The 27,213-nt window shown below is 47.2% G+C and overlaps 1 protein-coding gene and 1 pseudogene across 26 annotated transcripts in view; both read right to left on the bottom strand.

The window, feature by feature from the left end:
- The window catches only part of GPHN (gephyrin), a 935,903-nt gene that overhangs the window by 81,557 nt on the left and 827,133 nt on the right, over window positions 1-27,213 (bottom strand). For all 26 annotated transcript variants that reach the window (XM_077464979.1, XM_077464987.1, XM_077464985.1 and 23 more), the window contains 2 exons: window positions 14,559-14,678; window positions 14,271-14,329 (listed from right to left, as the gene is read on the bottom strand). In XM_077464979.1, coding sequence (XP_077321105.1) covers window positions 14,271-14,329; window positions 14,559-14,678 — 179 coding nt within the window. The remainder of the gene's footprint in view (window positions 1-14,270; window positions 14,330-14,558; window positions 14,679-27,213) is intronic.
- Window positions 12,391-12,509, bottom strand: LOC143943851 (5S ribosomal RNA; annotated as a pseudogene).

Genomic DNA, 27,213 nt, shown 5'->3' with positions numbered 1-27,213 from the left:
CCAGGAGGTTGCCAGGGATCTGGTTGAATGCGCCTTAAGGCGGGCTGGCACTGGTTTACCTGCCTGCCTATAAGCAATAGATATGGTTTGTCTGACCCATCTAGCCATCGTTGCCTTAGAGGCTTGTAGACCCTTTCTCTTCCCTGAGAAGGTGATCAATAAGTGACTGGACCTCCTAAAGTCTCTCACCCTTTCTAAATAGACTAGGAGACAGCGCCTGACATCTAAGAAATGGAACCTTCCTTATTCTTGGGATTCTGGCAAAAGGACGGGAGAATAATCTCCTGTGAAATAACGAAGCCACTTTTGGCAAATAAGGGGGATCCTGAGTGAGGATTACCCTATCCTCTAGGATACGTAAAAACGGTTCTTTAATTGAAAGAGCCTGTATATCACCCACCATTCTGGCCGTAGTGATAGCCAGAAGGAAGGCCAACTTAAATGATAAAAGTCTAACAAAAATTTGAGTCACCGGCTCAAAAGGCCCCTTTGTTAGGGCATCTAATACCAGGGACAGGTCCCATGGAGGGCAACTGACCGACCTGACTGGGACTACCCTTTCCCTGGCCAACAAAAATCTTTTTATCAGTGGTTCTTGTCCTAGCTCCCTGTCAAAAAACACGGACAGGGCTGCCACCTGGACTTTGAGGGTGCTGACTGCCAAACCCTGGTCCACCCCCTCTTGAAGAAAGTCTAGGATGGTAGGTATCATCTGGAGAGCCCCCTCCTTAGACTGCATACATTTTTCTGGTGACGCCTTTCCTACTGAGGAGAAGAGTGTCTATCACTCTCTCCGAACAGCCCCTGTCACGGAGTATTTCCCTCTCAATAGCCATGCTGTCAGAGAGAGACGTCCCGGTTCGGGGTGAAAGACTGGACCCTGACTGAGCAGACCTTGTTGCACCGGCAGATGCAGCGGGGGAGCTACCGAGAGACTCTGAATGGTGGGAAACCAAACCCTCTTGGGCCACCAGGGTGCTATCAGCACCAGGTCTGTGCTTGAGTAGGTTAACTTCTGTAGAACTCTGGGAAGGAGTACCAGTGGGGAAAAGGCATAAGCCAGCCTGAAATCCCACCCCTGTACAAGAGCATCTATCCCTTCTGCTTCTTGATCCTTGTAAAGGGAGAAAAACCTGTGGACCTTCGCATTCCTCCGGGAAGCGAACAAATCTATTTCTGGCTTGCCAAAATGTCTGCACACCAGGAAGAAGATTCCTTTGCTCAATCTCCATTCTCCCTGAAGGATGGGCTGTCTGCTTAGGAAATCTGCCTGCAGATTGCGCGAGCCTTTTATATGAATCGCTGACAGTGAAAGGACATTCTTTTCTGCTTCCCCAAGGATCTGTTGTGCTAACTCCCTCAGTTCGCCCAGCCTTGTCCCTCCTTGGTGGTTTAGGTATGCAACCGTGACCAGGTTGTCTGAGAGGACCTGAACCTCTCTGTCCTGCAGCTGCTCTTGGAAATAGTCTAGGGCTTTGCCTACTGCCAGAAGCTCCCTGAAATTGGAGGATTCCCTGGCTTGGCTGCGGTTCCAGGACCCCTGGATATATCGGTCTCCCAGATGAGCCCCCCAAGCGCTGGCGTCCATGGTCAAGACCAATGGGTCTACCTGGGACCAGGGGCGACCTTTCAACAGATTGTGTGGGTCGAGCCACCACTGCAGAGAGAGAGAGAGACCTCCTCTGTGAGGGACACTCTCCTCTCCAATGTTTCTCTTTTTCCTCCCCATGAGGCAAGTAGGAAGGCCTGAAGCTGCCGAGAAAGTAGTTGTGCCCAGGTTACTGCCGGTATGCAGGCGGTCATGAGACCCAGCGGACTCATAGCTCAGAGAGGCTTCTCCTCTTTCAAGAAGGGTGACAACCGCATTCTGGACCTTCACTACCTTTTCTATTGGTAGGAATACCCTCTGTGCCTGCGAGTCTAACAGGTAGCCTAGGTATAGTTTGGATTGAGATGGCGTCAGTGAGGACTTCTCCCGACTGACCATCCAGCCCAAGGTCTCCAGAGTCTCTAACATGATGTCTCTGTCTATCACCGCTTGCCTCTCATCCACACTGTAGATCAGCAAGTCGTCCAGGTAGGCTATTAACCCTATCCCCTGCAGGTGTAGGTATGCTACGACTTCGGCCATCACCTTTGTGAATACCCTTGGGCTTGCCGCCAGCCCAAAGGGAAGAGCTCTGAACTGCCAGTGTTGTACCTTCTGCTGTATGCATACTGCGAAGCGTAGGTACTTCTGGTGTTCGGGAGCAATGGGTACGTGTAGATATGCGTCCTTCAGGTCCAGAGTGACCATAAAGACTCCTGCCTGAAGATGTTTTCTTACTGAATAAATACTCTCCATTCTGAACCTCTTGGGAAGTAACGGTTGAGTCCTCTCAAATTTATTATTAACCGAAATCTGCCTGAGGGTTTTGGAACCACAAACACGTGTGAGTAAAAACCCTGGGACAACTGACTGGCTGGTACTGGAGCAATAACCCCTTGCTCTGCCAGCTCCTTTAAATTTCCCAGTAACCCCTCTGCCCTGGCTGGGTCCCTGGGAAGAAAGGTAATAAGAAAATTCTGTGGGGGAAGACTCTGAAATTCCAGTCTGTACCCCTCCTTTAAAAGATTTAAAATATATGGACTGTGTAATCCTTTCCCACTGGGGAAGGAAGTCGCTGAGTCTTGCGCCTACCCTTACGGTGTGGTCATTTGCCTTCTTTCGGAGAGGCTCCGGAACTGGAGAAAAGAATTGCACTTTTTTCTTTCCCCTTTCCAAGGTTCCACTTCTTCCTCTGTTCAACTTTCCCCTTATGATGAGTCTGAGTGGGGGCCTCGAAAAAAATCTCTTACCCCTTTCCCTCTTGGGCCTCACAGGGAACTTCTTTTCCCTTTTCAGTAGACTGGGACAGGATATGATCTAGCCCTGACCCAAACAACAGGGAGCCCTCAAAGGGAATGCCGCATAAGCGAGACTTGGAAGTGAAATCTCCATCCCAGGTCTTTACCCATAGGGCCCTCCTGGTGGAGTTTAGAAGTGCTGCTGACTTAGCTGTGGTCCTAACAGTCTCCACCGCTGCATCTGCCACATACGCTACCGCTCGACTGATTACCTCCAGCGAGTCTACAATTTCTTTAGTCTCCTTACCCTGGGAGACGTGATCCATCAATCTGCCAAGCCAGGCGTCTGCATTTCTGGCTACACAGGCGGAGGCTAGGGCCGGCGCCATTCGCCTCCCAGGCCCTTTTGAGTAATGTCTCAGACTTTTTATCCATCTGATCCTGGATGTTTCCAGAGTCTTCGAAGGATAAATCAGACCTCTTAGACACCTGTGCTAGGGCTGCATCCAAACGAGGAGTTTTAAAAAATTTCTGCTCCTCCATATCCTTAAAGGGACACCTTCTCTTCCAAGCTTTCAGTTTGAGAAGCTTACGTTCAGGTTCCTTCCATTCTCTGAGGACTATATCCTTCAGAGACTGGTGGATGGGAAAGGTTCTGGCCTGTAACCTTCCTAGGCCCCTATACACCCTATCCTAGGCCCCTATACACCCTATGTGCAGAGGGGACCTGGATATCTTCTGAGGTATAAATGGCCTTTAATAGGCCTTCCATGTCCTCAGTCGAGAACAAGAGTTCCCTAGGCTTAGCCTCCCCCTGGCTATCCTGGTCTGAATCTTCCTCCCCAGTACTAAAATCTGGGACCTGACCTTCCTCCACCTCAGACAACAGGGAGACCTGGCCCTGGGAACTTTCCGTATAAGATGTGGTACAGTTTTCCTGTGAATGAGGGGTCTCTCTCCCAGAAGGACCCTCATCCTGACTCTTCAACAGAGTAGTTTGGAAAGACTGGAGGGTGGCTAACATCTCTGACTGTAAGGCCCTACATTCTTTCACAACTTGGGCGGTCTCCTTGCCTGCGAGCTTAAAGATACATCTATCGCAGAAAGGCTTGCTGTGGTCTTGTGCTAATTTAGAATTACAATAACCACAACGCCTGGACTTCGAAGTAGCCTTTCCTTTAGACCTACAGGCTGACCCCTGGGTAGAGCCTTCAGTCCCTGGAAACAGTAAAAAATAAACAATTAGCTACTCATGTCCTAAAGGGGCAAGGGGGGTCTGCCTCAGAGTACCCTGCCCCTACAAAACACAGCTGGATCACTCACCCCCTGTGGCGACCTCAATGGCTGTTTGCTCAGACGGACCTTCCACTTCCATAGCGATTTAGCTGCCCTGCAGGATCGCTGGATCAGGTGCTGTCTTGAGCGTTCCCCTTGTTTGTCTTGGAGATGCTGCAATGCATGAAGCGCTTCACCAGAAATGCTGCCTGGGTGCTTTCCACTGCACCCTCTGCCGTTTAAATGACCGCTGATTGGCGCCATTTTTTGGAGGTCCGTCTCCCGGAAATGACGTCGGGCCCTCCCGCCGGACTTCCGGTCTTGCGCAGTGATGCTGGAACGCACGCCGGCGTCCAGACCCAGCGAGATCTCCTCTATCTGGAAACTCGATGCCCGGAAGTGACGCGTCTTTCGACGAACTTCCGGACATGCGCAGTAGTGCTGGAACGCACGCCATCCGCGTTCAGCACTGCTTGGAAAGATGCAGCTCACCGCCTCCACCAACGAACACAGTTCTAGGTAAGGCACAAACACAAATGGGGAGCAGCACGATTAGGACAACTCCCCTGTCCCTTGCGGCTGAAAACAAGGCTTTCCTGAGGAAAGACCTTGAGTGAGGATTACCCTGTCCCCCCCAGGTGCCCCTGGGGGTTACACGAGACCATCACAGACCCTGTCTGTCTGAGTCCCAGGGAAAATAATCCTGTTTAGAGAAAAACGGGGTCCCAGACCCCTCAGAAAAAAACAAAAAAGGAGAAACTTGGTTTCGCTGCCATCCTGTGGGAAACACAATCAAGAACTGAGGGTCTGAGGGAGGGGTGGGAACTTTTAAACTTGTTGATTGTGTTTCCTGTCAGGTGGACCAGTCATCTCTCAGGTGTGCTGTCCTGGAAGATGATTGGAGAAAAAACTTTTTTTTTCCTCAGTTTAGGCCGATACGTATTCTACATATTTTTGGTAAAAAAAAATTGCAATAAGTGTATATTGATTGGTTTGCGTAAAAGTTATAGCGTTTACAAAATAGGGGATCGTTTTATGGCATTTTTATTAATAATTTTTATTTTTTTACTAGTAATGATGGCGATCAGCGATTTTTATCGAGTCATTTAAATGGCAATCAGTGCTATACAAATGTACTGATTCCTGTGTAAATGACAGTGGCAGTGAAGGGGCTAACCCCTAGGAGGCAGTGTATGGGTTAAGTGTGCCCTGGGGAGTGTTTTTAACGGTGGGGGGCGTGGCTACATGTGACACCTCACTGATCTTTGCTCCCGATCACAGCGAGCAGAGATCAGTGACCCTTTCTCTAGGCAGTCACTAGTTCTTCCTCCCCGTGAGATGATCGCGGGAATCCCCGCAGCGATCAAGTCCACGGGACCCACGACCCTACTCATGAAGCTTGCCGCCAGAAAGCGCACGCCGCCTCTTAAAGGGCAACATACAGGTACGTTAGTTTGCCTGTACGAGTCCTTCTGCCAAAGTATATCGGCGCAAGGCGGTGGGCAAGTGGTTAAGAACGCCACTCCATGTTATTCAATGGGCTCATACACACCATGGCGTTTTTGAACCGTAACAGGCCTGGTCGTTTTTAAGCTCCAAAACAAACCAAGGACCAGTGCCTTCAGAGGCTCCAGCGCTAGATCTCTTTTGAAGCTGACTCAAAAACATGCATTAGTGCTATACCAACGTTAGTGTCAGTGTTTTTAAGCTGTAAAAATGTTTATTATTGGATTGGTCACTGTATGTAAGGAAAAACAGGATATTCCTGTGTGTAATTACCCAAAAGTCCCTTGCACACTTGGTGGATTGTGGGAAATAGAAAGAGGAGGAACAGGCATGACCAGCTCTGTGTCACAACCATCTCTCATTAAAGCTGTGGGACCTTGGTCACCCACAGCATGGATACCACATTTTAAAGAATCATGGAGATAAGCGCATCAATCACCCCAGGGTGGGAAGATATGTCACATGGTACTCGAAAAACAAACAAGTCTATGTTCATGGAATGCATGATCTGTTTGTTCTGTAATGTAATAAATGTAGAATGCATAAATTAACCTTTTCCTTTCCACTTTTATATTCTTGTCCACTATTCTTAGGCAAAGTCCTTCAGCGGCATTGGAAATTCCTCTGCATGCGTGTGAGGAGGGACCTCACTGAAGATGAAAAATCAGCCCGGTCCAGAGCCCCAGTCCCCAAAAGGAAGCCGCATGTCTACTACCAAAAGCTGGCGTTCGTAAGGCAAGCGATGATCAACAGCACCAGAGAGTAAGTTATTGTGTTTTTTTATATAATTAACCCTGTGCATTTAATTAACACTGTGCATTTCTTTGCAGGCAATATGCATTTTCTATGTATAATGTCAACTAACTATTTAATTCTATTCTTTGTAGGACGATATTCAATATTGGCGAGAGAGGAGAGGAGGCAGGGGAAGTTCGGGCAGTGGACAGACCCACCCCCAGTGCCACGGACAGCTCAGCCCACACATCTCCCCCCAATAGCAGTGTTGAAAGCCAAGCTGAGGAGATAAAACATGAGGTAACCGTCCATCCATTATGTCAGCCTGTCTACGTCAGACTATGTCTGTCTATGTCTGTCTATCTACCTACATGCCTGCAAATGTATATATTGTTTTCTTTTGCAGGAATCCAGCGTCAGACAACACGGGGAGGTGCATGGTCGTGGAGGTGTCCGTGGCCCTGGGCATAGTCGTAACCAGTGGCAGAGTGTGGGCGAATTTGTTTCTGAGACTGAGAACAGGGTGCTTGCACTGCTGCAGGTAGTGCGGCAGGAACAAAAGCAGAAACATGGACACAAAGAGCAGTAACATGAATATGATGTTTTATTAAAAAGACCAAAATCCAAGCTGATTTATTCTGTGTCAACATTGTTTTTTAAATATGATCATCTTGCCATGACACCTCTCCATCAGTAGATACAAAATACTGGGCAAATTGGTTGCGGATTGTCATGACCCGTGCTGTTGACCGCAAGTCCATAAATTGAACACAACGTGTTGGGTTGCTGGGTTCCGGTTCCACATTGCTCCTATCATTATTCCTCTGAAGATTATGAAGCACGCAGCATGCTAGGATCACCTTGATTGCATTCTCCACATCCAGTTCCATGGAGGACAGCAAAACCCTCCATTTGGCAGTCAAGACTCCAATGGCGTGCACGGCTGAGCCTATAATTGAAAATTCTTTGTTCATGGCTCCACTATATCCACTATATGGCCTCATAAGGTTTTCAGTCAATCCAAAAGCCTCATCTGCAACTATCAGTATTGGCAAACTTGGTTCATCAGTTCAGGGTAGAGGCCTACTGGCTGGTATGTTGAGGCGTCCCTCATGCAGACGACATCCGAAAGACGACTCTCTGAATGTGCGGGAGTCACCTTGGCTGCCGTAAGCTCCCACATCCACGGCAAGGAATTTTAGATGGCCATCAGTCAATGCCAGGAGTACCACAGAAAAATATTTCTTATAATTAAAATACGATGATCCGGAGTGGGGAGGCTTCTTCACCCTGATGTGTTTACCATCCAGGGCACTGATGTAATTAGGAAATTGTGTTTTTTCCCAAAATCCATCCACAACAGACTCCCAGATTTCTTTGGTCGGCTCCTACATGACTGAGTCATGTGTATCCTCCCACATTGCAACACATGATATTGAATTAAAACAGCATACGAATAAAAAGTCCTACCCCTAACCTCAACCCACTAAAACATACTTAATTCTAACCCTTACCCCTTAACCCCAAACTTCAATTGCCTAAACCCAACCCACTATTCCCTAAACCCTACCCCCCAACCTTATCTCATAACCCATAAATCCTACCACTATTCCTATTCTCTAAAACCTAACCCTTACCCTTTATCTCATATGAGTACTTATTTCACTTACCTCAGTGTCACACACAGCCGTTCCTCCAGTGACACAGAGTGACGCATGACAGTGCCCATCCTGGTCAATTGTGGCTGGAGTCTCTCCAAGAGCTCATCAAACAGCGTCACAAAAAATGGAATTACGTACCGGTAATGTCCTTTTCCAGGAGTCTTTCAGGACAGCCACCTTTGAGAGACACTGGCTCCTCCCCTCTTAGGAAACACCGCCTTCATTTTCATGATTTAAGCCTCCTCCTCCCTTCGTTCCTCAGTTCTTCCAGAGTACCTCCGGCCAACTGGGGAGACACAAGAACACGTCAAACAGATAAACTTTTAGTCTTACCTGACGGTCTCATGTGATGAGTTCCCGATGATCTGCAAAAAACTTGGGTGGGAACCGGTGCTGTCCTGAAAGACTCCTGGAAAAGGACATTACCAGTACGTAATTCCATTTTTCCCCAATCGTCTTTCAGGACAGCCACCTTTGAGAGGATAAGCGAGTACCTTGTCTTAGGGTGGGACCTACTGCTTGCAGCACCTTGTGACCAAAGGGCTTGGTCTTTGGCTGAGAGAAGATCCAATCTATAGCGCTTCACGAACGTAGAAAACTTGAACCACGTTGCGGCTCTACAGATCTGTTCAGGAGACGCACCAGCCCACTTTGTCTGCGGAGTTGCCGCTGTCCTGGCTGAGTGTGCTTTAATTCTAACTGGAGGCTTTAATACCCCAACCACACAAGTCTGCCCAATGGCTGACCTTAACCATCTGGTTAGCGTACGTCTAAAGGCTTTGGAACCCTTCCTAGCCCTTGGAAGTAACACTAAAATTAAATTAGACTTCCTGAACTGACTTTGTGCCACCAAAATAATGAAGGACACATCTTCTAACGTCCAATAAGATGTGTTCCTGTTCTCTCACTGGTTTTGAACGAAAAATAGGCAGCATAATCTCTCGGACTCTCTGAGGATTAGAGACTACCATTAGGTAAAAAGGCCAGAATGGTCCTAAAAACTGAATGGTCTGGAAAGGGAGTGCCCTAACAGAAAGGGTTTTGAGTTTACTCACTTTCCCTGCCGTAGTGATCGCCACAAAAAAACAGTTTTGAGAGTAATCAACCATAACAAGCCAGATTCTAATTGCTGAAAAGGTTCTTTGTGAGAACCTGTAAAACTAATGAGCGACCCCGACTGGGGAGGGGACGACCAAAGGCTTGGTCTTTGCCTACTTAAGGCTCTAAGAACCTTACTATACCAAGGTCTGATATTAAATGCCCTTCCAGGAATACGCTAAAAGCGAAAACCTGACTCTTTAATGTTTATGGGGCTAAACCTTTATCTGCCCCTGACTGCAGGAACTCTGGAACGGCTACAAGGCTGTGCACATTGAAGGAGTTCTCTGAGCACCAGCTGTTGAACCGCCTCCATACCTTCAAGAAAATGGTCTGAGTTTCTATTTACCTGCAATTCAGAAGAGTGGCTATTAAACAGTCTGAGACCCCTTTGCCCTTCGGCAATTCCTTCTCAGTAGCCAAGCTGCAAGGATCCACCTGGGGACCGCAGATTGGACCCTGGGAAAGGAGACACTCTTAGACCGGGAAAACCCGGGGGGATTCCACTGACAGGCCCTTCAGAATGGAGAACCACGGCCTCCTGGGCCCAAGAGGTGTGATTAGAAAACAGGTAGTAATCTCCACCTGAAAACTTCCCTGACCCTGCAGGAATCAGAACGGGAGGGGAGAAAGAATAGCACTTAGAGAAACCCTAACTCTGTGCTTTAGTATGTCTGCTCCCGACCTCCCCTCTCCCCTGTTCATGGAACAGGAGATGGCTTCCTTTGCGTTTTCCCTTGAGAAAAAAAGAGGTCTATCCAAGGAATCCCCCAACTCTGGGTGATCCGTTCGAAAAACCTCCTGCTTGAGAACCTGGTTGCTCTGAGGAAATCTAATATCAGAATTTGCTCTCCTTTCAAACAGATCACTGGAAAGACAGGATTTTAATATTCGGGCCATCTGAGGATGGCCTTCGCTAGGACCCATAAGGATCCGCTCCAGGAGTCCCCGTCCTGTCGATGTAAGCCACTGCCAAGGGATTGTTTCCATGACTCTTACATGAAGTCTCCAGAGAACTCTCTGAAAGGTCCTGAGAACCAGATCTACTGTTCTCAACTCCCTCCAATTTGAGGATCTCTTAGATTCCTTCCTCTCCCAGGTACCCTGTACCAAACAGCAGTCTAGGTGTGTACCCCAACCTAAGCCATTCGTATCGGTTGTAACTACCCTGGATACTGGCAAACTCCATTCTAGGTCTTGTAACAAACGTGCTCCCTTTCCCAAAGGGACCTCTTTACCTGAGTTGGAACCGAAACCAAAAAGTCCCAAGACCCCTGACTGTGGTCCCAAACCTTCAAGATAAATAGTTTGCAGAGGACGGTAACATGACCCCGTCCACTGAACTGCTAGGAGCGTGGCTGTCAGTAAACTCAACCTGCTTGAGTTTTTGACGGTTGCCCTGGAGAAAACAACAGTGCTTTGTCTATCTTCTGGATCTTCTCCAAGGGGGGAAGACCTTTTGTTCTGTTGAGCCCAGCACCTACCCCAGGAAGGTGACCCCCCGGTAAGGAATTTAGGTTGGGTTTCTCTAGGATCAGAGGCCAACCCAGGCTCACCAACAGGTCTTTTGTTACCTGTGGATCCCAAATCGACTGTGCCAGAGAAGGTACAAACAGGAGAAGATCGTCAAGACACACGATCACCGAGACTCCCCTGAGACGCAGGAATGCCAGAACTTCTACCATCACTTTGGTGAAGATACGAGGGGGAAAGGGATAGCCCAAAAGGGAAGCCAGGAGTCCCCGTCCTGTTTTGAACTGAAGGTGTAGCACCCCTACAGAAGTTATCACTGCCAGACTAAGGAAACGCTGGTGGTTCTCTGCGATGGGAATATGCAGGCATGCATCCTTACTATCCATGCCCTGAAACAGTTTTGGTGGAGGAGGTGCCCTCACCCAGTGACCAAAACCAACGAAAGCCGTCTGTAGGTGACTAAGACACACAGACGCTTCAGGTTCAGGATGAGCCTGAACTTTTTCCAAAGGCTTGTGAACCACAAAAATGTGAGAATAGGAGCCCTTCCTATCTATCCTGCTGGGACCTGTATTACCACTTCCTGTTCCTCTAACATCTCCCACTGGGGGAGGAAGGCCCCTTTTTATATATTTCCTCTTAAGGGAAACGGCCTTTATCTTATCAGCCGTGCGATCTCGCACTGCTTCAAGACCTGGCCAAAAACAGCAGGTCTCCAGTAAAAAAGGATTACACAGAGCTTTTGCATTGGACGCCTTGACCCTCTGCCATGTCTTCAGCCTTAAGGCCCTCCAGGCTGAGTTGGTCAGAGCCGAAGATCTTGCATACATTCGCCTGGATTGAATCGAAGCAGCGTATGCCAACTCCTTAAGCAGCGTGGGAAAGGAGGATAGAAAGTCTCCTCTGCCGTCATTGCTTCATGCATTAATCTGGCTAAGCCGACACTTCATATTATGAGCCACCCCTGTGGCCGCTATGGCAGGCTTAGATATTTTCTTAAGAGAAAAAAATCCATGCATCCTTCAGAAGTGAGTCCATCATTTCAAACCATAGGGTCTGAGAGTATTCCCATGTCCCCGAGGACAGGTCAGTATGCCTGGACATCTGAAGAAAGGTAGCCTCTAACCTGGGAGATTTTATTCCAGACAAGAGCTTCCTCTTCCGCCCAAGAAAAAACCTTTGTTTTAATGCACCAGAAAAGAAAGGTTTTCCTTCGGGACGCCGCCATTTCTGATGGCATCGATCAAGACGCCATGAACCGGGAACACCCGCTTCCCCCAGGCCCTAGTACATCTGATTGTGGGGTGACAATGCCTTCTTTTTCTCTTGTATGCCTAAAGTGGTATGAATAGCTCCCAAGAGCTTATCCACTTCATCCAGGGGGAAGTTTACATCGTGAGGTTCTTTTGGGCTCCCCACCCAAGCCCTCACCATCAGATTCCCCTGGGAGTCTGAGACGGCACTGTCAACTTCTTCCTCAACTTCCTCTCTGGAACCCTCTAGACTCTCCCTTAACCTGCAGGAGGAACATCCATCGGGTTAGGTGGAACACTCTGCTGTGCTGGTGAAAGAGTGCTCTGGAGCTGAGGCCACTGGAACTTTCACAGAAGCCGCCAGATATGCACCGTGTTCTGCTGCCTGTTTCCTGATGGCGCTCAAACAGGGACCTGACCCTGAACCCTTAGGTTAAAGGTCTGACTGAGCTATCCGGGGCTTCAATACACTCTTTACCAAGTGCCCTGAACCAGGGATTCCCCCAAAGAGGCTCTATATGAAGGATGCTCCCTCCTAGAACCAAGGGGAGATTTGCTCATGTCCCCTACGGCACCTGGTATTCCCAGGCGGTCTCCCATCCAGGTACTAACCAGGCCCGACCCTGCTTAGCATCCGAGATCAGATGATATCGAGCGCATTCAGGGTGATGTGGCCGTAGGCTTCTGAGACATAGAGATAAAAGAGCAGCATAAAATCCTAAAAAAGAAACACCAGCACTACTTAAGAGGACCACCGGGAGTGCCCTCCCCTAGGATCAATCTCCATCTGGATCCCAGACGCACTGCCCTTCCCCCCGACCACCTAGGGGGAAAAAACACCAGTGGAGCTACTGGTTGTAAGGTAAGGGAACCCCTCGCCAGGGCTTTTACCTTTGAGTGGCTGGTGCCGTTACTCCTGGAGCTCCTGAAGCCACTGCTTCGGACATTCTCCTGTTGAGGAAGAGTGGTACGAACGTGCCTCCAAAGCTACCTGTGCAACTTAGAAGAGAGGCTGCACCAGCCGAACGCTTGGTCCTCCTTCCGTCCGCGTCCGGAACCGGAAGACACGGGTTCAACGAAGACGTCCGCCCCCACCAGAACTGACGTCGCCCGTCATCTGGTCCGGCCTCCAGATCCAACCCGACTGCAAACACAGGGGGACCTAGGACGTCCTGTTGCAGCGCCCCACTGGGCGAAAACGAATGGATGGACCTCCCTAAAACTTCCTGCTTTCCCCAAGCGAAGATTAGAGTGCATGTAAAAAAGGTCAGTACAGAGTTCAGCTCCCCAGCCGACCGGACTGCCTATCCCTGTTGAAGCACCCTCCTGCGGGCGAACGAAGGGATGAGCCTCTAAAAACTTCCTGCTTTCCCCAAGCGAAGTTTAGAATGTATGGACAGTCCAAAAATTCAGCTCCCCAGCTGACCGGACTGCCTATCCCGTTGAAGCACCCTCCTGGGCGAACGAAGGGATGAGCCTCTAAAAACGTCCTGCTTTCCCCAAGCAAAGTTTAGAGTGTATGGTCAGTACGAAAATTCAGCTTACCAGCTGGCCGGACTGCCGAGAGTAGACCGATAGACGATCGGACTGCCGAGTGGGGCCAGAGCTCCGCTCGGATAGCTTCAGTCTCTCCAACTGATTCAGCTAAGGTTCCTTAGCGGTGTCTCCCCACCGGAGGAAACACCATAACTGAGGAACGAAGGGAGGAGGAGGCTTAAATCATGAAAATGAAGGCGGTGTTTCCTAAGAGGGGAGGAGCCAGTGTCTCTCAAAGGTGGCTGTCCTGAAAGACGATTGGGGAAAATCCTAGTAAAGTTGTAAAACTTTTCCTGGTGTATGTGCAGTTCTGCATACATCTGGGTGAAGTACCCCACTGACAGCTATTGGGATATCAGTGAATGGGTCCAGAAACGACGTTGTCTACTGCTTCTATCCTCCTCCAACTGTCTTCTTCTACGAATCCTCAGCAAGATAATAAGCAGGATTGCTTCAATCTTTTGCACAACAGGACCCATAATGCAAAAATCTGAGGAAAACACAAAATAGCAAAAACTCCACAAATACTCAAACAAACTCACACAGACTATCTCTCTCCTCTCCCTCCAACCAAAATGGCCCCATGAAATGATATCGCACGTTGTTTATTCCTTTTACTTGGCACTGTGGGAAATCTGGGAGTGAAAATTAGCAGAGGGATTAAAAAAAAACAAACAACCTTAGTGTTAACACTTACAAACTACGTTAAACGCGCATTGACGCCAAATCAAATCGCGTTTTTAACACTGCTTTTTTCCAGGCGTTGTTACTAGCTTTACAGCCCATTTTTTTTTAGAACGTCCGTGTGTATGAGGCCTAAGATTTTGGGAAGGTTGCTGAGGAAAGGGTCCAGGGATAGGAGACGATAAGAATTATATTTGTAAAATAATTAATATTTCAAGATCACCTTATATCTTGCCCTGGACGAGCCTGCACCAATATACGAACTTCCAGTTCTTCTGTTCCCTGTAAAATAAAATGTTTTTAATTCAAGATAAGCGATGCAGACAAAATTCAAGTGAAAAAAGATGAAAACATTTCGACCAACTTGAATAAAAGAAATAATCAATCCTATCTCTTGACATGACAAAAATATGCTTGATATGTGGTATGAATTGTGTGGTGCTGCAGATGTGTCTATTGCACCAAAGACAAAATCATTTTGAGGAATAGAATGAGATACACATTTACTTACGTCATCTGATTCTCTAATGAGCTCAGTATCCTCCACTTGTACTACTGCATCAGCACCACATGGAATTGGAGCACCAGTTGTTACTCTCATTACTTGACCTGGCATCACTGTTTGAGTTGGCTAAAGGAAAAATGAGAACACATCACCTTGTAAGAATCATTACATTAAGGTACAGCATAGAAAAAAGGGCCAACAAAACTAGCATGTCATTTTCAAGTCATTTTGAATAAATCAGGCATGCACAACATCCCCGTTCAAAGATCTTTCCAAATAACATTTATAATGTTGGTATATTTGATCACAGTTTGACTTTATTTTTCAATTATAAGCATATCGATTAATGCCTTGAAGGAAAAAATAGTCACTTGCTTATTAAAGATTTCAAAGTAGATTGGATTTTTGCCCCAGTAGCAGGTTCAAGAGTCTAAGCACAAAAACACAGTATCTATTTGCTAGCTTGTGTTGCAACTGCGTTGAGGCCAGTGACTCAATGTAATAGCGTGATGGCTGTCATCCCAGGCCTCCTTCTGAAAATGCTAGATGTCTGCCTGGGTCTTACTTAAGGGTTTACTTAAGGGTTTAGTAACACTTTAAACATACTGAACAGTAAATTCCGTCTGTATATGCATTAAAGCATGCCACTGTCCCCAATCCATCTCCTTATAGTTCAGAGCCTGGGAGTCACTCTGCACATGCCCAGTTTGGTGTGTATTGCTAGAGAGTTTTTTATTTTCTTGGAAGGGTGCATGGGATTAGCACAGGGCCAATCGGCACTGTCCAGACAGAGGTTCAGGGGTCCTGCAGCTTCATAGGACAGTCAGAGTAGAATGAAAACTCATCCTACAGGCTTTAAACAGACACTGATAGAAGTCATAAGACTGCTATATACTGCTGATGAGAAAAGGTGTTCAGCAGTTTATAGTTACTAAAATAATTGTATTTCCATGTTCTGTGTACTGTGGGGGACCAGTCATAGTGAATGCAGGGTCCTGGTTTTAGTAACACTAAGTCATAGGCCTCAAACAAGTATGCTGTAAATGTTTGTCAGACAATTGTAAGAACTATGTATACTTGTTCTTTCTTTCTTTCAATCTTTGTTCTAGTGACAGTGACTCAGACAGCATTGAAGTCAATGACAGCCTGGAAACTAGCTACCCTGCTAATTATGGGGCTCTTATACCTCCATATGTCTAAAATGCATGCTAAAAATGAAATACAGAGGGTAAAATAAGTATTGAACACATTACTATTTTTCTAGGTAAATAGATTTCTAAAGGTGCTATTGACATGACATTTTCACTATAACAATTCATGCAATCCATACAAGAAACTAAAACGAGCAAGTTATGTGTAAAAAAAATATTTAATGACACAGGGAAAAAGTATTGAACATGCTAACTAAAATTTATGTAACTAGTTAACCACTTGTCGTGCACCATATAAAGCAATATGATGGCGGCAAAGTGGTTTAGTTATCCTGATCGGACGTCATATGACGTGATCAGGATAACAAGCCGGCGCGTGCAATTGTCATTCAAAATGCGACAGCGATGAAAGCTGAAATTGTCCCGGGCAGGAAGGGGCGAAAGTGCCTGGTATTGAAGTGGTTAAGGACCAAGCCTATTTTTTCAGACTTGGTGTTTACAAGTTAAAATATTTTTTTTTTTGCTAGAAAATTACTTAGAACCCCCAAACATTATATATATATTTTTTTCAGACACCCTAGAGAATAAAATGGCAGTTTTTGCAATACTTTATGTCACACTGTATTTGCGCAGCGGTCTTACAAGTGCAATTTTTTGTAAAAAATACACTTTTTTTTTAAATAAAACAACAGTAAAGTTAGCCTTTTTTTATATTGTGAAAGATAATGTTGTGTCGAGTAAATTTGACCCTCAAAAATCTCCATAGGCAAAGTTTAAAAACGTCTACAGGTTACCAGTTTTAAGTTACAGAGGAGGTCTAGTGCTAAAAGTACTGCTCTCGCTTTAACGATCGTGAAAATACCTGACATGTGTGGTTAGAACACCATTCTCATATGCGGGCGTGACTTTCGTATGTGTCTGCTTCTGTGCATGAGCTTGGCGGGACGGGGCACTTTAACGTTTTTTTTCCCTTTATTTATTTTATCTAGTTTTATATATAAAAAAAAAAGGTTTGGGTCACTTTTATTCCGATTACAAGGAATGTAAACATCCCTTGTAATAGAAAAAAGCATGACAGGACCTCACACTATCAATTTTTTGCTGAGTTTTTCCTTCAGGCTTATCAAAACCATGTAGTGCAAGGGCCTGCCTGATTGCATACAAATTGAAACTCCTAAGGTTTGACCTCATATTATATGGTTTTGGTAAATCTGAAGGAAAAACTCAGCAAAAACATTGATAGTGTGTATGGGGCTTTAAAGTGGTTGTAAACCTAGTTACACCACTTGTACCTACAGGTAAACCTAATGGGTTTTACTTATTTTTTTTCCCCTTGCAAAGTAAAAGCATAATGGACTAGTATGTGTGCCACTTACCTGCAATCAAAGCCCTTGTACACACAATCGGAGATTCCGACGGAATGTGGTCTACAGCTGTTTCTGTCTCTCCAATGTGAAAGCCCCGGGGGCTTACACACTGGAGCGGTGCCCTAGCAGAACAGTAAAAAAAAAGTCCTGCTAGCAGCATCTTTGGAGCAGTGAAGGAGCGGCATGTACATCGGCGGTGTACAGTGGCTTGGTTCTCAGTGCAGAGACGCAGGGGGACAGCTGCAGCAATGCAATAAAAAAAAAAAATTCCCTTTAAGACCATTGGGTGGAAGCGACATTGCTTTCGTCATCCAAAGGTATAGAGCCGAGCGGGGGCCACCTTTCCCTCATTTGGAAACCAGCCTCACAGGTGGAACGGACGTGATAGTCTCCGCTGCTACTAAGCAGTGGAGATGACCCAAGCATGGCGGGCGGGGCTCTCTACCCCCCGAAAAAAGTGATCTTGTGGTCAATCCACCACGGAGACCACCTTTATCTGAAAGAGGAGCGTCTGCCGTTGAAGAGGATTGTTACGGCTGCCATAACAATGGTATTCCACTTCAAACAGCCACCGTATAATGATGGTGGGCGGTCTGCAAGTGGTTACTACTTCGAAAAAAATCCTTTGTTGGTAATGACAGCTTCAGGATGCCTCCTGTATGGAGAAACTAGCCACATGCATTGCTCAGGTGTGATTTTGGCCCATTATTCCACACAGTCTTCAAATCTCAAAGGTTTTGTGGGCCTCTTCTATAAACTCTGATATTTAGTTCTTTCCATAGATTTTCCATTGGATTTAAGTCAGGTGATTGGCTGGGCCATTCTAGCAGCTTTATTTTCTCTCTTGGAAACCAACTGAGAGCTTCCTTGGCTTTGTGTTTGGGATCATTATCTTGCTGAAATGTCCATCCTCGTTTCTTCTTCATCATCTTAGTAGATGGCAGCACATTTGCCAAGAATGTCTTGGTACATTTTTCCATTACCATATGCTGAAAAACAACCCTGCACCATGATGTTCCCACCTCCAAACTTCACTGTTGGTTAAGGATGAGCTCAGGCGTGTTCGCAAACCGCAAGTGCAGAGCCAACCAGAAAGTCGGCACTGCAGAGCGCTAATAACAAGCAGTGAGACATTGTCCTGATGCACGGCTGCAGATATCGGGAAATGTCTCACTGCCTGTGATCAGAGTTGTGCAGTGCTGACTTCCTGGCGGGCTCTGCACATGCAGTTTGTGAACACACCTGAGCTCATCCTTACTGTTGGTATGGTGTTTTTGTGTTGATGTGCAGTGCCAATTGTCCTCCAAACATGGTGTGTATTATGGCATCCAAAGACTTCAATTTTGGTCTCATCTAACCAGACTATATTCTCCCAGTAAAATATAAGAAACAGAGGGCCCACCAGCATAGCGCAACCATTTATTATAAAAAAAAGATTATGAATATATACTTACAAACATGCCATCATTTGGGCCTAACAAAGCCTAGAAAATACTCCAACTGCCCTGGTCTGCTGGGCAAGTCCCAAATGTGAGATGAATTTCCAAAAAATCTGACGTGTTTCATAGAGGATCCCCCCTTCCTCAGAGCTGGATCTGTTCCTTATCTTTTACAGTTTTCCTTTGGGTTATGAGTAGCAGCAAAACCTGTGTGGGAGTCAGATCAACTGAAGATTTCTTGGCTGCACAATTCTCTCACATGCAGGAGATTTGGTCTTTTATTTATTCTCCCAGTATTTCACAGGCTTGTCTAAATGTTGTGCAGCAAACTTGCTTTTTCTTCAACAAATGAGTCTTGGGTGGTGAGCGTGCATTCAGACCATGGCGGTTGAGTTAATAACTTATTGTTTTCTATGAAATAAGTGTACCTACTAAGTCCAGGTCTTTTTGAAGCTCTCCACAAGTGATCCTTGGCTCTTGGACAACTCTTCTGATAATGCTTTTCACTCCTCTGTCAGAAATCTTGCAAGAAGCACCTGGTCGTGGCCGGTTTATGGTGAAATTATCTTCTTTCCACTTCTGGATTATGGCCCCAACAGTGCTCACTGGAATATTCAGAAGTTTAGAAATCCTTCTGTAACAAATGCCATCAGTATATTCTGCAACATTAACCCACTTATGGACCACCCACCGTACATATACTGTGGTAGGGTATCATGGTACATAATCTGATGCTTCTAAATCTGGAATGAGCACACGCCAGCGGTGACCCACACCTGCTGTGATCACACAGAGCGGGTGCCCAGCAGGGTGAACAGCGGATGTTCCATGTTCTTTCTACTTCCAGAGTATGGCCCCAACAGTGCTCACTGGAACATTCAGAAGTTTAGAAATCCTTCTGTAACAAATGCCATCCGTATGTTTTGCAACATTAACCACTTGTGGACCACCAACCATACATATACTGTGGTACATGATCTGACACTTCAGATCTGGGGCGCTTGCACGCCAGCGGCGACCCACTCCTGCTGTTATCACACAGAGCGGGAACCAGGCAGGGAGAACAGTGGATTTGATGTCTACCAGCACCCGCCAATTACACAGTTCCCAGGCAGAACAGCGATCGGCCTATTTAAACAAGGCAGATTGACGTTCTGTCAGAAGGGAAGGTATTGATCCTGCAAAGCAGGAACATAGATCAATGCCTCCCCCTAGTAAAAGCACCTCCCACACAGTGTTATTAGTACAGAGAGAGTGAATATTTTGAGGACAGACCATTGTATTAGTGTCACTGGTCTTCAAAAAGTGTCAAAAAAAAAAAATTTGCTGTACATCATGGGACACAGAGTCAGGCTAATATTCATTACCTACTGGGTTATACTCCATCTCCGGGTGAAAGGACACTGGTAGACTAAAGGTCTTCAGACAGGAAGTGATCCCCTTATATAACCCCTCCCACACAGGAAGCACTTCCGTTTTGTAGCAAGCACTGAATCCTAAAAAGAGGGGAGGGATTTCTGTGTCCCATAATGTACTCAAAGAAAAGGATTTTACAAGTAAGTATGATGAAAAAAAAATCCTACCTTCTTTTTCATACATCATGGGACACAGAGTCAGGCTAATATTCATTACCTACTGGGACGTCCCAGAGTAATAGCCTTGAAAGAGTCTCCAACTCGGACACCCTTCTAGCTGAGGGGATGGTCATTAGAAAGGGTAGCTTGTGTGACAGCAAGTCTAATGGAATTAACTTGATAGGTTCAAATGGCTGTTACTGTAAGACAGACAACACCAAGTTCAAGTCCCAAGGACACATAGGTGACCTAATGGTGGGAGGCAAGCGAGTTACCCCCTGCATAAAGGTTTGGATCAGTGAATGGGAGGCTAAAGGCCTTTGGAAGAATACTGATAGGGCCGAAACTTGACCTCTGATTGTACTCAAATCCAATTTGATTTCCACAGTTGACTGTAGAAAAGAGAGAATTCTCCCAATCCTGTATTTCCGGGGATGCCATTTTCTGGCTTCACACAATACAAGTCTTCCAGACCTGAACCTGGATGGCAATAGGTCAATTTCAGGGCATCCCCCAACGCTGGCAAATTTCCTGGAACACCCCTGGGTGTAGGGACCATTCCTCCGGGCAGAGGCGGCTGAGATAATCTGCCTTCCAGTTCTCTACTCCCGGGATATGGACTGCCGATAGAATCGGCACATGTCCCTCCACCCAGGCTAGTATGTGGTTCAACTCCTTCAGAGCTGAATGACTCCTGGTACCGCCTTGGTGGATTATATAGGCCACTGCAGTGGTATTGTTGGACTGATCCCTGATAGGGCAGTCATGAAGCTCCACCATCCCGTCTAGGACCGTAAGGCCAGATCTACTGCCCATAATTCCAGGACGTTGAAGGGCAGGATCAGCCTTAGAGACTGGCATCTGTAGTCAGTACTCTTCAAGTTACTGGGAGAAAGGATTTTCCCTTACACAGGTTCTGATCCTGCAACCACCAGTTTAGGCTTAAGCGTGCCCGAGGAGATAAGCATATTGTATCATCCAGGGCTTGTCCTCTTCTGTTTCAGGCCAACAAGATGTCTTGTTTTAAAAGCCTGGAATGAAACTGGGCATAGGGCATTGCCTAGAAAGAGGATACCATCCTCCCTAGAAGACTCATACAGAGCCTTATAGAGGGTTGTCTGGTGCCCCTTATCTGACACACCTGAACCTTCAGGGCACAGATCCTAACAGGTGGCAAGAATACTCTTGCTTGAACTGTATCTAGGATCAGACATAAATTATTTAATAATACAGGTAAGGAACACCCAGACACAAGCCAAAAAGGTAAACTTTGCAAACACCCACAGCTAGCCCAAAACTTCCCCATATGGTCACCGCACACAGGTGTCCAGCCTCTAGATAGCTTGACTGATTGTTACAATCACTGGGACAACCCACAACAATACGTAAAGGGGTTTCTCTTACCTGTCCAGGCCTCAGGGCAGCTGAGAAACTAAGAGCCCAAACTTCACTTATCACGGTGGGTTCCTGTCACTTGAGGACCTTGAAGGACTGGGTATCCTTTTCATGTTAGGGTCCCCTCCCTTGGACCTGTACAGTACCCTGCAGGAATGCCTTAAGTACTGTGGTGTCCAGGATTCCACTTTGCAGGGTCCAGCACCCGGAGTTAGCATTACAGGCAAAACCTTGCAGGATCTTGAGTCTTCTTTGTGAGGCTCGGGTACCATTTATATAAGCATATAAATCCTGTATCAAATAGATGCGATCGGTCAATCCCTTGATTCATTCAAGAACCGTTTGTGAGACTAGAGACCTGGGATTCAGAGAGCTCAAACAAACTGTGCCATCCACCTTGGAGACACTGGTAAAAAATGGAACTGCTTCCTGTGTGGGGGGGGGGGGGGTTATATAGGTGATCACTTCCTGTCTGAAGACATTTGGTCTAGCAGTGGCCATTCACCTGGAGATGGAGTGAAACCCAGTAGTTAATGAATATTAGCCTGACTACTCCCATGATGTATGAAAAAGAAATGCCAGTAAGTGACATGTGCGGCAGACTTGTCCAGCACAATATCGCAGTCCCTTTATAAGCCGCTGATCGCTGCCATTACTAGTAAAGAAAAGATAAATAAATAAAAACAGCCCATAGTTTGTAGACGCTATAACTTTTGCACAAACCATTATACGCTTGGGTTTTTTTTTCACCAAAAATATGTAGCAGAATATATATTGTCCTAAATTAATGAAGAAATTAGATTTTTTATTGAGCATGTTTTATAGCAGAAAGTAAAAAAAATAGGATTTTTGTACTCACCGTAAAACCGTTTTGGCTGATGTTCACTGACGGACACAGCTCCTTTAAATTTTGACCTTAGGGTTATATCACCACCTTCAGAAGAGGACTAGACAGAACATGTAAAATATGTAAAAACAGCAAAACTGCACAGCACTGCCCAGGGGGCAGTCCCACTGGCTATAACCCCTCACTCTGCTTCCTGCAGCTCAGTTTGTCAAAAAGCAGTAAGACATAAATAGGAGGGGTGGGTGCTGTGTCCGTCAATGAACTTCAGAAAAAAGGATTTTATGGCGAGTACAAAAATCCTATTTTCTCTTTCATTCATTGACGGACACAGCTCCTTTAAATCTTGACCTTAGGGATGTCCCCAAGCAGTGTCAAAAAACGAGGGGTGGAACCAGCAATAAATAACTTCACCCACAACAAAGAGGAACTCCTCAACAGAGGAGTTGCCAACTTAAACAGCTGCCAGCAAAACCTGCGGCCAACTTATGCATCTGAAGATGTGTTCACAACAACCTTGTAACTTAAATGAAAGTGCGACTTGCAACCTTACACAGCCACAGCAAGCATCCGAAGATGCGCTCATGTCAACTTTGTAAAATTTAGTGAAAGCATGAATGGGCGACCAAGTCGCCGCCTTACACACCTGGGAGACAGGCGCTTGATGTCGAAAAGCCCAGGAGGTTCCAATCGCCCTGGTGAAATGTGCCGTGACAGGAAAGGGGGGCATTCGCTCCTTTAAGGCATAAGCCTGAACCACGATCTGTCTCTCTGTCTGAGAGATGGTGGTCCACGAGACCGCCAGACCCTTTTCGGACCAGCCACCGATACAGAGTCTGACCTCCGGAAAGGAGCAGTAGCAGACAGATAAACCTGTGGAGCCTGAACCACGTCCAGGAAATGTAAGGCAACTTCCTTCGGATGTGTCGGCTTAGGACATAGGGATAGCAGCAGGATGTCCTCATTTAGATGAAAAGCCGAAACCACCTTCGGAAGAAAAGAGGGCTGCGGACGTAGCACCGCCTTATCCTTGTGGAGAACCAGGTAGGGAGACTTGCACGACAAGGGCACCAATTCAGAAACTCTCCTGGCAGATGTAATTGCCACTAGAAATACTTTCTGAGAGTCAATAAGGGAATCTCCCTGATATTTTCAAACGGCGGTTTCTGAAGAACCAATAGCACCAGATCCCGATCCCACGAAGGCAACAGTGGTTGAATCGGAAGGGCTACGCGTCGAACCCCTTGCACAAATGTACTCACCAATGAGTGAGAAGAAGACAGCCAAGGCTGATATCTGCCCCTTGATGGTGCTTAAAGCAAGTTTCTGATCCATTCCTCACTGCAAAAACAGCAGGATCCTGGAAACTGAGTATGTGCGCGGACGCCACCCCATCTCCTCACACATGGAGATGTAGGCCTCCCCAGTACGATGATAAATCTTTGCAGAAGAAGACTTAAAGGTGGCACAGTGGTGTAGTGGTCATCACTCTCACCTAGCAGTAAAAAGGGTTGCTGGTTCGAATCCCAACCATGACACTACCTGCATAGAGTTTGCATGTTCTCCCTGTGCCTGCGTGAGTTTCCTCTGGGTACTCCGGTTTCCTCCCACAATCCAAAGACATGCAGGTAGGTTAATTGGCTTCTGTCCAAAATTGGCCCTGGTATATGAATGGGGACCTTGGATCGGGGGCTCCTTGAGGGTAGGGACTGATGTGAGTGTGTAATGTACAGGGATAGGGACAATTGTAGACACTCACTCAGGTTGAACTGCATGGACTGGTATCTTTATTCAACCTTACTATGCAACTTCCGTGCCCTCAGCATAGTGGAAATTAACAAGTCTGACAGACCTCGGTCCCTTAGCATCTGGCTTTCAACAGCCATGCCATTAAAAACAGTGACGGTAAAGCAGGATGAAGTATCGGACCTTGTGATAAAAGGTCCTCTCACATCGGCAGCCGCCACGGAACATTTTCCACCAGTTGTACTAGGTTGGTGTACCAAGGACACTAGGGCCATCAGAATCACCAAAATCCCTTCGGCCTCTACTCTGCGTAGCAAGCGTGACAGGAGTTTTAGTAAGGGGAAGGCATAAATCAGCCAATAATGCCCCCATGGAGGCACCAACATGTCTGACACGTCCGCCCAGGGGTCTCTTGTCCTGGACACAAAACTCTGCACCTTCCGATTGAGCCAAGGCCAAGAGATCCACATCTGGTGTGCCCCACCATAGGCAAATGAGCCGGAATACATGCAGTTGCAACTACCATTCCCCTTGGTCCAACATCTGACGACTTAGGTAGTCCGCCTGCCAGTTTTCTATGCCCGTTATGTATATGGCCAACAGGGCCGGCACGTGCAGCTCTGCCACTGTAGGATGTGAGCGACCTCCCGTGCTGCAGCAGAGCTCCTTGTTCCTCCTTGATGGTTGAAATACGCCACCGCCGTGGCGTTGTCCGACTATATCCTGACCGGACGCCCCTGCAGCCTCTTCAACCATGTGGAGAGGCACCGCCTGATTGCCCAAAGCTCGAACAGAGGCGATTCAGTTCGCATTGTGCACTATACAAGTATTTCATTCATTCAAACACATTGATCGGCAGGTGGGATTCCAATGGCCCTGGGCCGACTGTACGTCCAACACTCCCCCCAACCGGTCAGGCTGGTGTCCGTTGTGATCACTGTTCAATGGAGAGGAAGGAAACCCTTCCTGAACCGAAGGGCCGAGACCTCAGCCACCAGAGCAGGGAATCTCTAACTGGCTCACCCCATTATGACAATATAGGGATAACAGAGATTTTACCCATTTTGACGAAATCTCTTTCTGCAAGACTCGAGTGTGAAATTGAGCATACGTTACCGCCACGAAAGTGGCTACCATGAGACCCAGGACTCGCATGCAGAAACGCAGCGACGACCCCCTGCAGTTCATCAATAACCTCACTGCAGTTTGAAGTGTCTGCAGCTTGTCTGAAGGGATAAAGTCTCTCGCTTCTGAGGAGTCCAGCAGTAAGCCCAGGTACTCCATGCCTTGAGTCGGCACCAACACTGACTTTTTTAGGTTCAGTACCCAACCAAACTCCCGAAGAGTTTGCATGGCGATCACCACATCCTCCCTTAATTCTAAGGCGGAAGCTGCTCTCAGAAGGAGGTTGTCTAGGTAACCCACAACTGCGATCCCACATTGCCTTAACAACACTAGAATTGCGGCTAACACCTTGGGGAAGACTCGGGGCACTGACCCCAGGCCAAAAAGTAGAGCCACAAATTGGTAGTGCTCTTCCCCAACTGCAAATAGCAGAACTATTTGATGCCTTAGGCATATTGGTACATGTAAGTATGCGTCCTTGATGTCCAAGGATGCCAGGAAGCCCACCTGATGGAGTGCACCACGACCACGGAGTGAACTGATTACATCCTGAACCTTTGCACTTTCACAAAGCTGTTGAGCGCCTTGAGGTCCAAGATTGGACGGACCCCTTCCTTCTTTGGGACTACAGATTGGAGTAAAATCCCTGAAACCTTTCTAGCGTCGGTACCGGTACTATAACCCCGTGCAGTAGCAGGTCCTGTACTGCGCCAAACAAGGCCTCCCGACGAGCCGGAAGCAGATGAAGGTTGGATGGAAAGAATCTGTTCGGTGGACAAGAAACTATCTTGTATCCCGATGAAACCAGTTCACAGACCCATTGGTCGGACAGTAGGGAGGTCCACCAAGCTGTAAACTCCTGAAAGCGACCCCCCACCTGACTCTTGGGTGGGGGCTAACCTTCATTCGGTAACATTTTTAATTGCAGACTTGTTTGGCTTGGGAAACCAGGGACACTTTTGTCCTTCAGCAGGTGCCTTGTCGGACTGGGAACGCTTATCTGCCGACCCGGGTGGGCGAAAAAGCCGTTTTGAGTGGCAAAAGAGGGCCCTTGCCCTTTCCTGGACTGTGGGAGCAACGTGCTCTTCCCCCCGGTAACATTTTTAATAATGCCATCTGGTGAGGCTCAAAATAGCCTCTGACCTTGGAAGGGCAAATCTGTCAGTGCTTTTTTTTTTTTAGATGCCTGGTCTGCAGACCAGCATTTCAGCCAAATCAGGCGTCGTAGCACCACTACTGATACTGATGATCTAGAGAGCAGGGGGACCGTATCCAGGGCCGCATCACAAACATACTTAAGGTCATGCACCAACTGATCTGCCAGTTCTACGCAGACCAAAGTCTGTTGCTTTTCCCATTCACGGTACAACAACTTTGCCCATTCAGTAAGTGTCTGTGACACCAAGGCCATGGCCAACACAGGTCGTAACGCTGAGCCCACCACCGTAAACATGGAGCGGGACACTGCCTCGGCCCTCCTGTCGGCAGGGTCCTTGAAGGCAGGAGTCCCTTCTACCGGAATCGTGGTTACTTTGTTCAACCTGGATACCAGGGGGTCAACTGTACCCTGTATCTTCAGGGTATCCCGTACCGCTGTGATAAGTGCTCCTACTAGCTCTTTTTCCTGTGCTAACCCAGACACAGAGTCATCCTTACTGTCTGAACGGTCCTGGTCCGCATCCTCTGACATCTCAGAACAGGGGCCCGCCTGTCACAGTGGGGTGAGAGTCTGAATCAGAGCTTTCCCCAGAAGACAGGGGGGTAGGGGCTGTTTTTTACCCCCCTTGTGCCCACATGCTGCCTCCACCCTGGCAACAAAGGACTCCAGGACTGCCAACAAAGCATCCATAGGCACTACATTTGTGCAGGTGCTCCGGTTGCAATAGCAGGGATGTCTGGGGAAAAAGCACCAGCTTCTGACGCCATGCTGACCCTCACTCGCCTGTCACTACTCAGGGACTTAAGGCAAGGTACACAAAATCCCACCCGCCTAGCTGCTCACAGACTGAGGGGCCCCCTG

This window comes from Lithobates pipiens, unplaced genomic scaffold (assembly GCF_037356315.1).
Source record: "Lithobates pipiens isolate NorthernLeopardFrog02 unplaced genomic scaffold, aLitPip1_a1.2 Scaffold_30, whole genome shotgun sequence".
Taxonomy (NCBI): Eukaryota; Metazoa; Chordata; class Amphibia; order Anura; family Ranidae; genus Lithobates; species Lithobates pipiens.
This window is presented reverse-complemented; position numbering and strand designations above follow the sequence as displayed.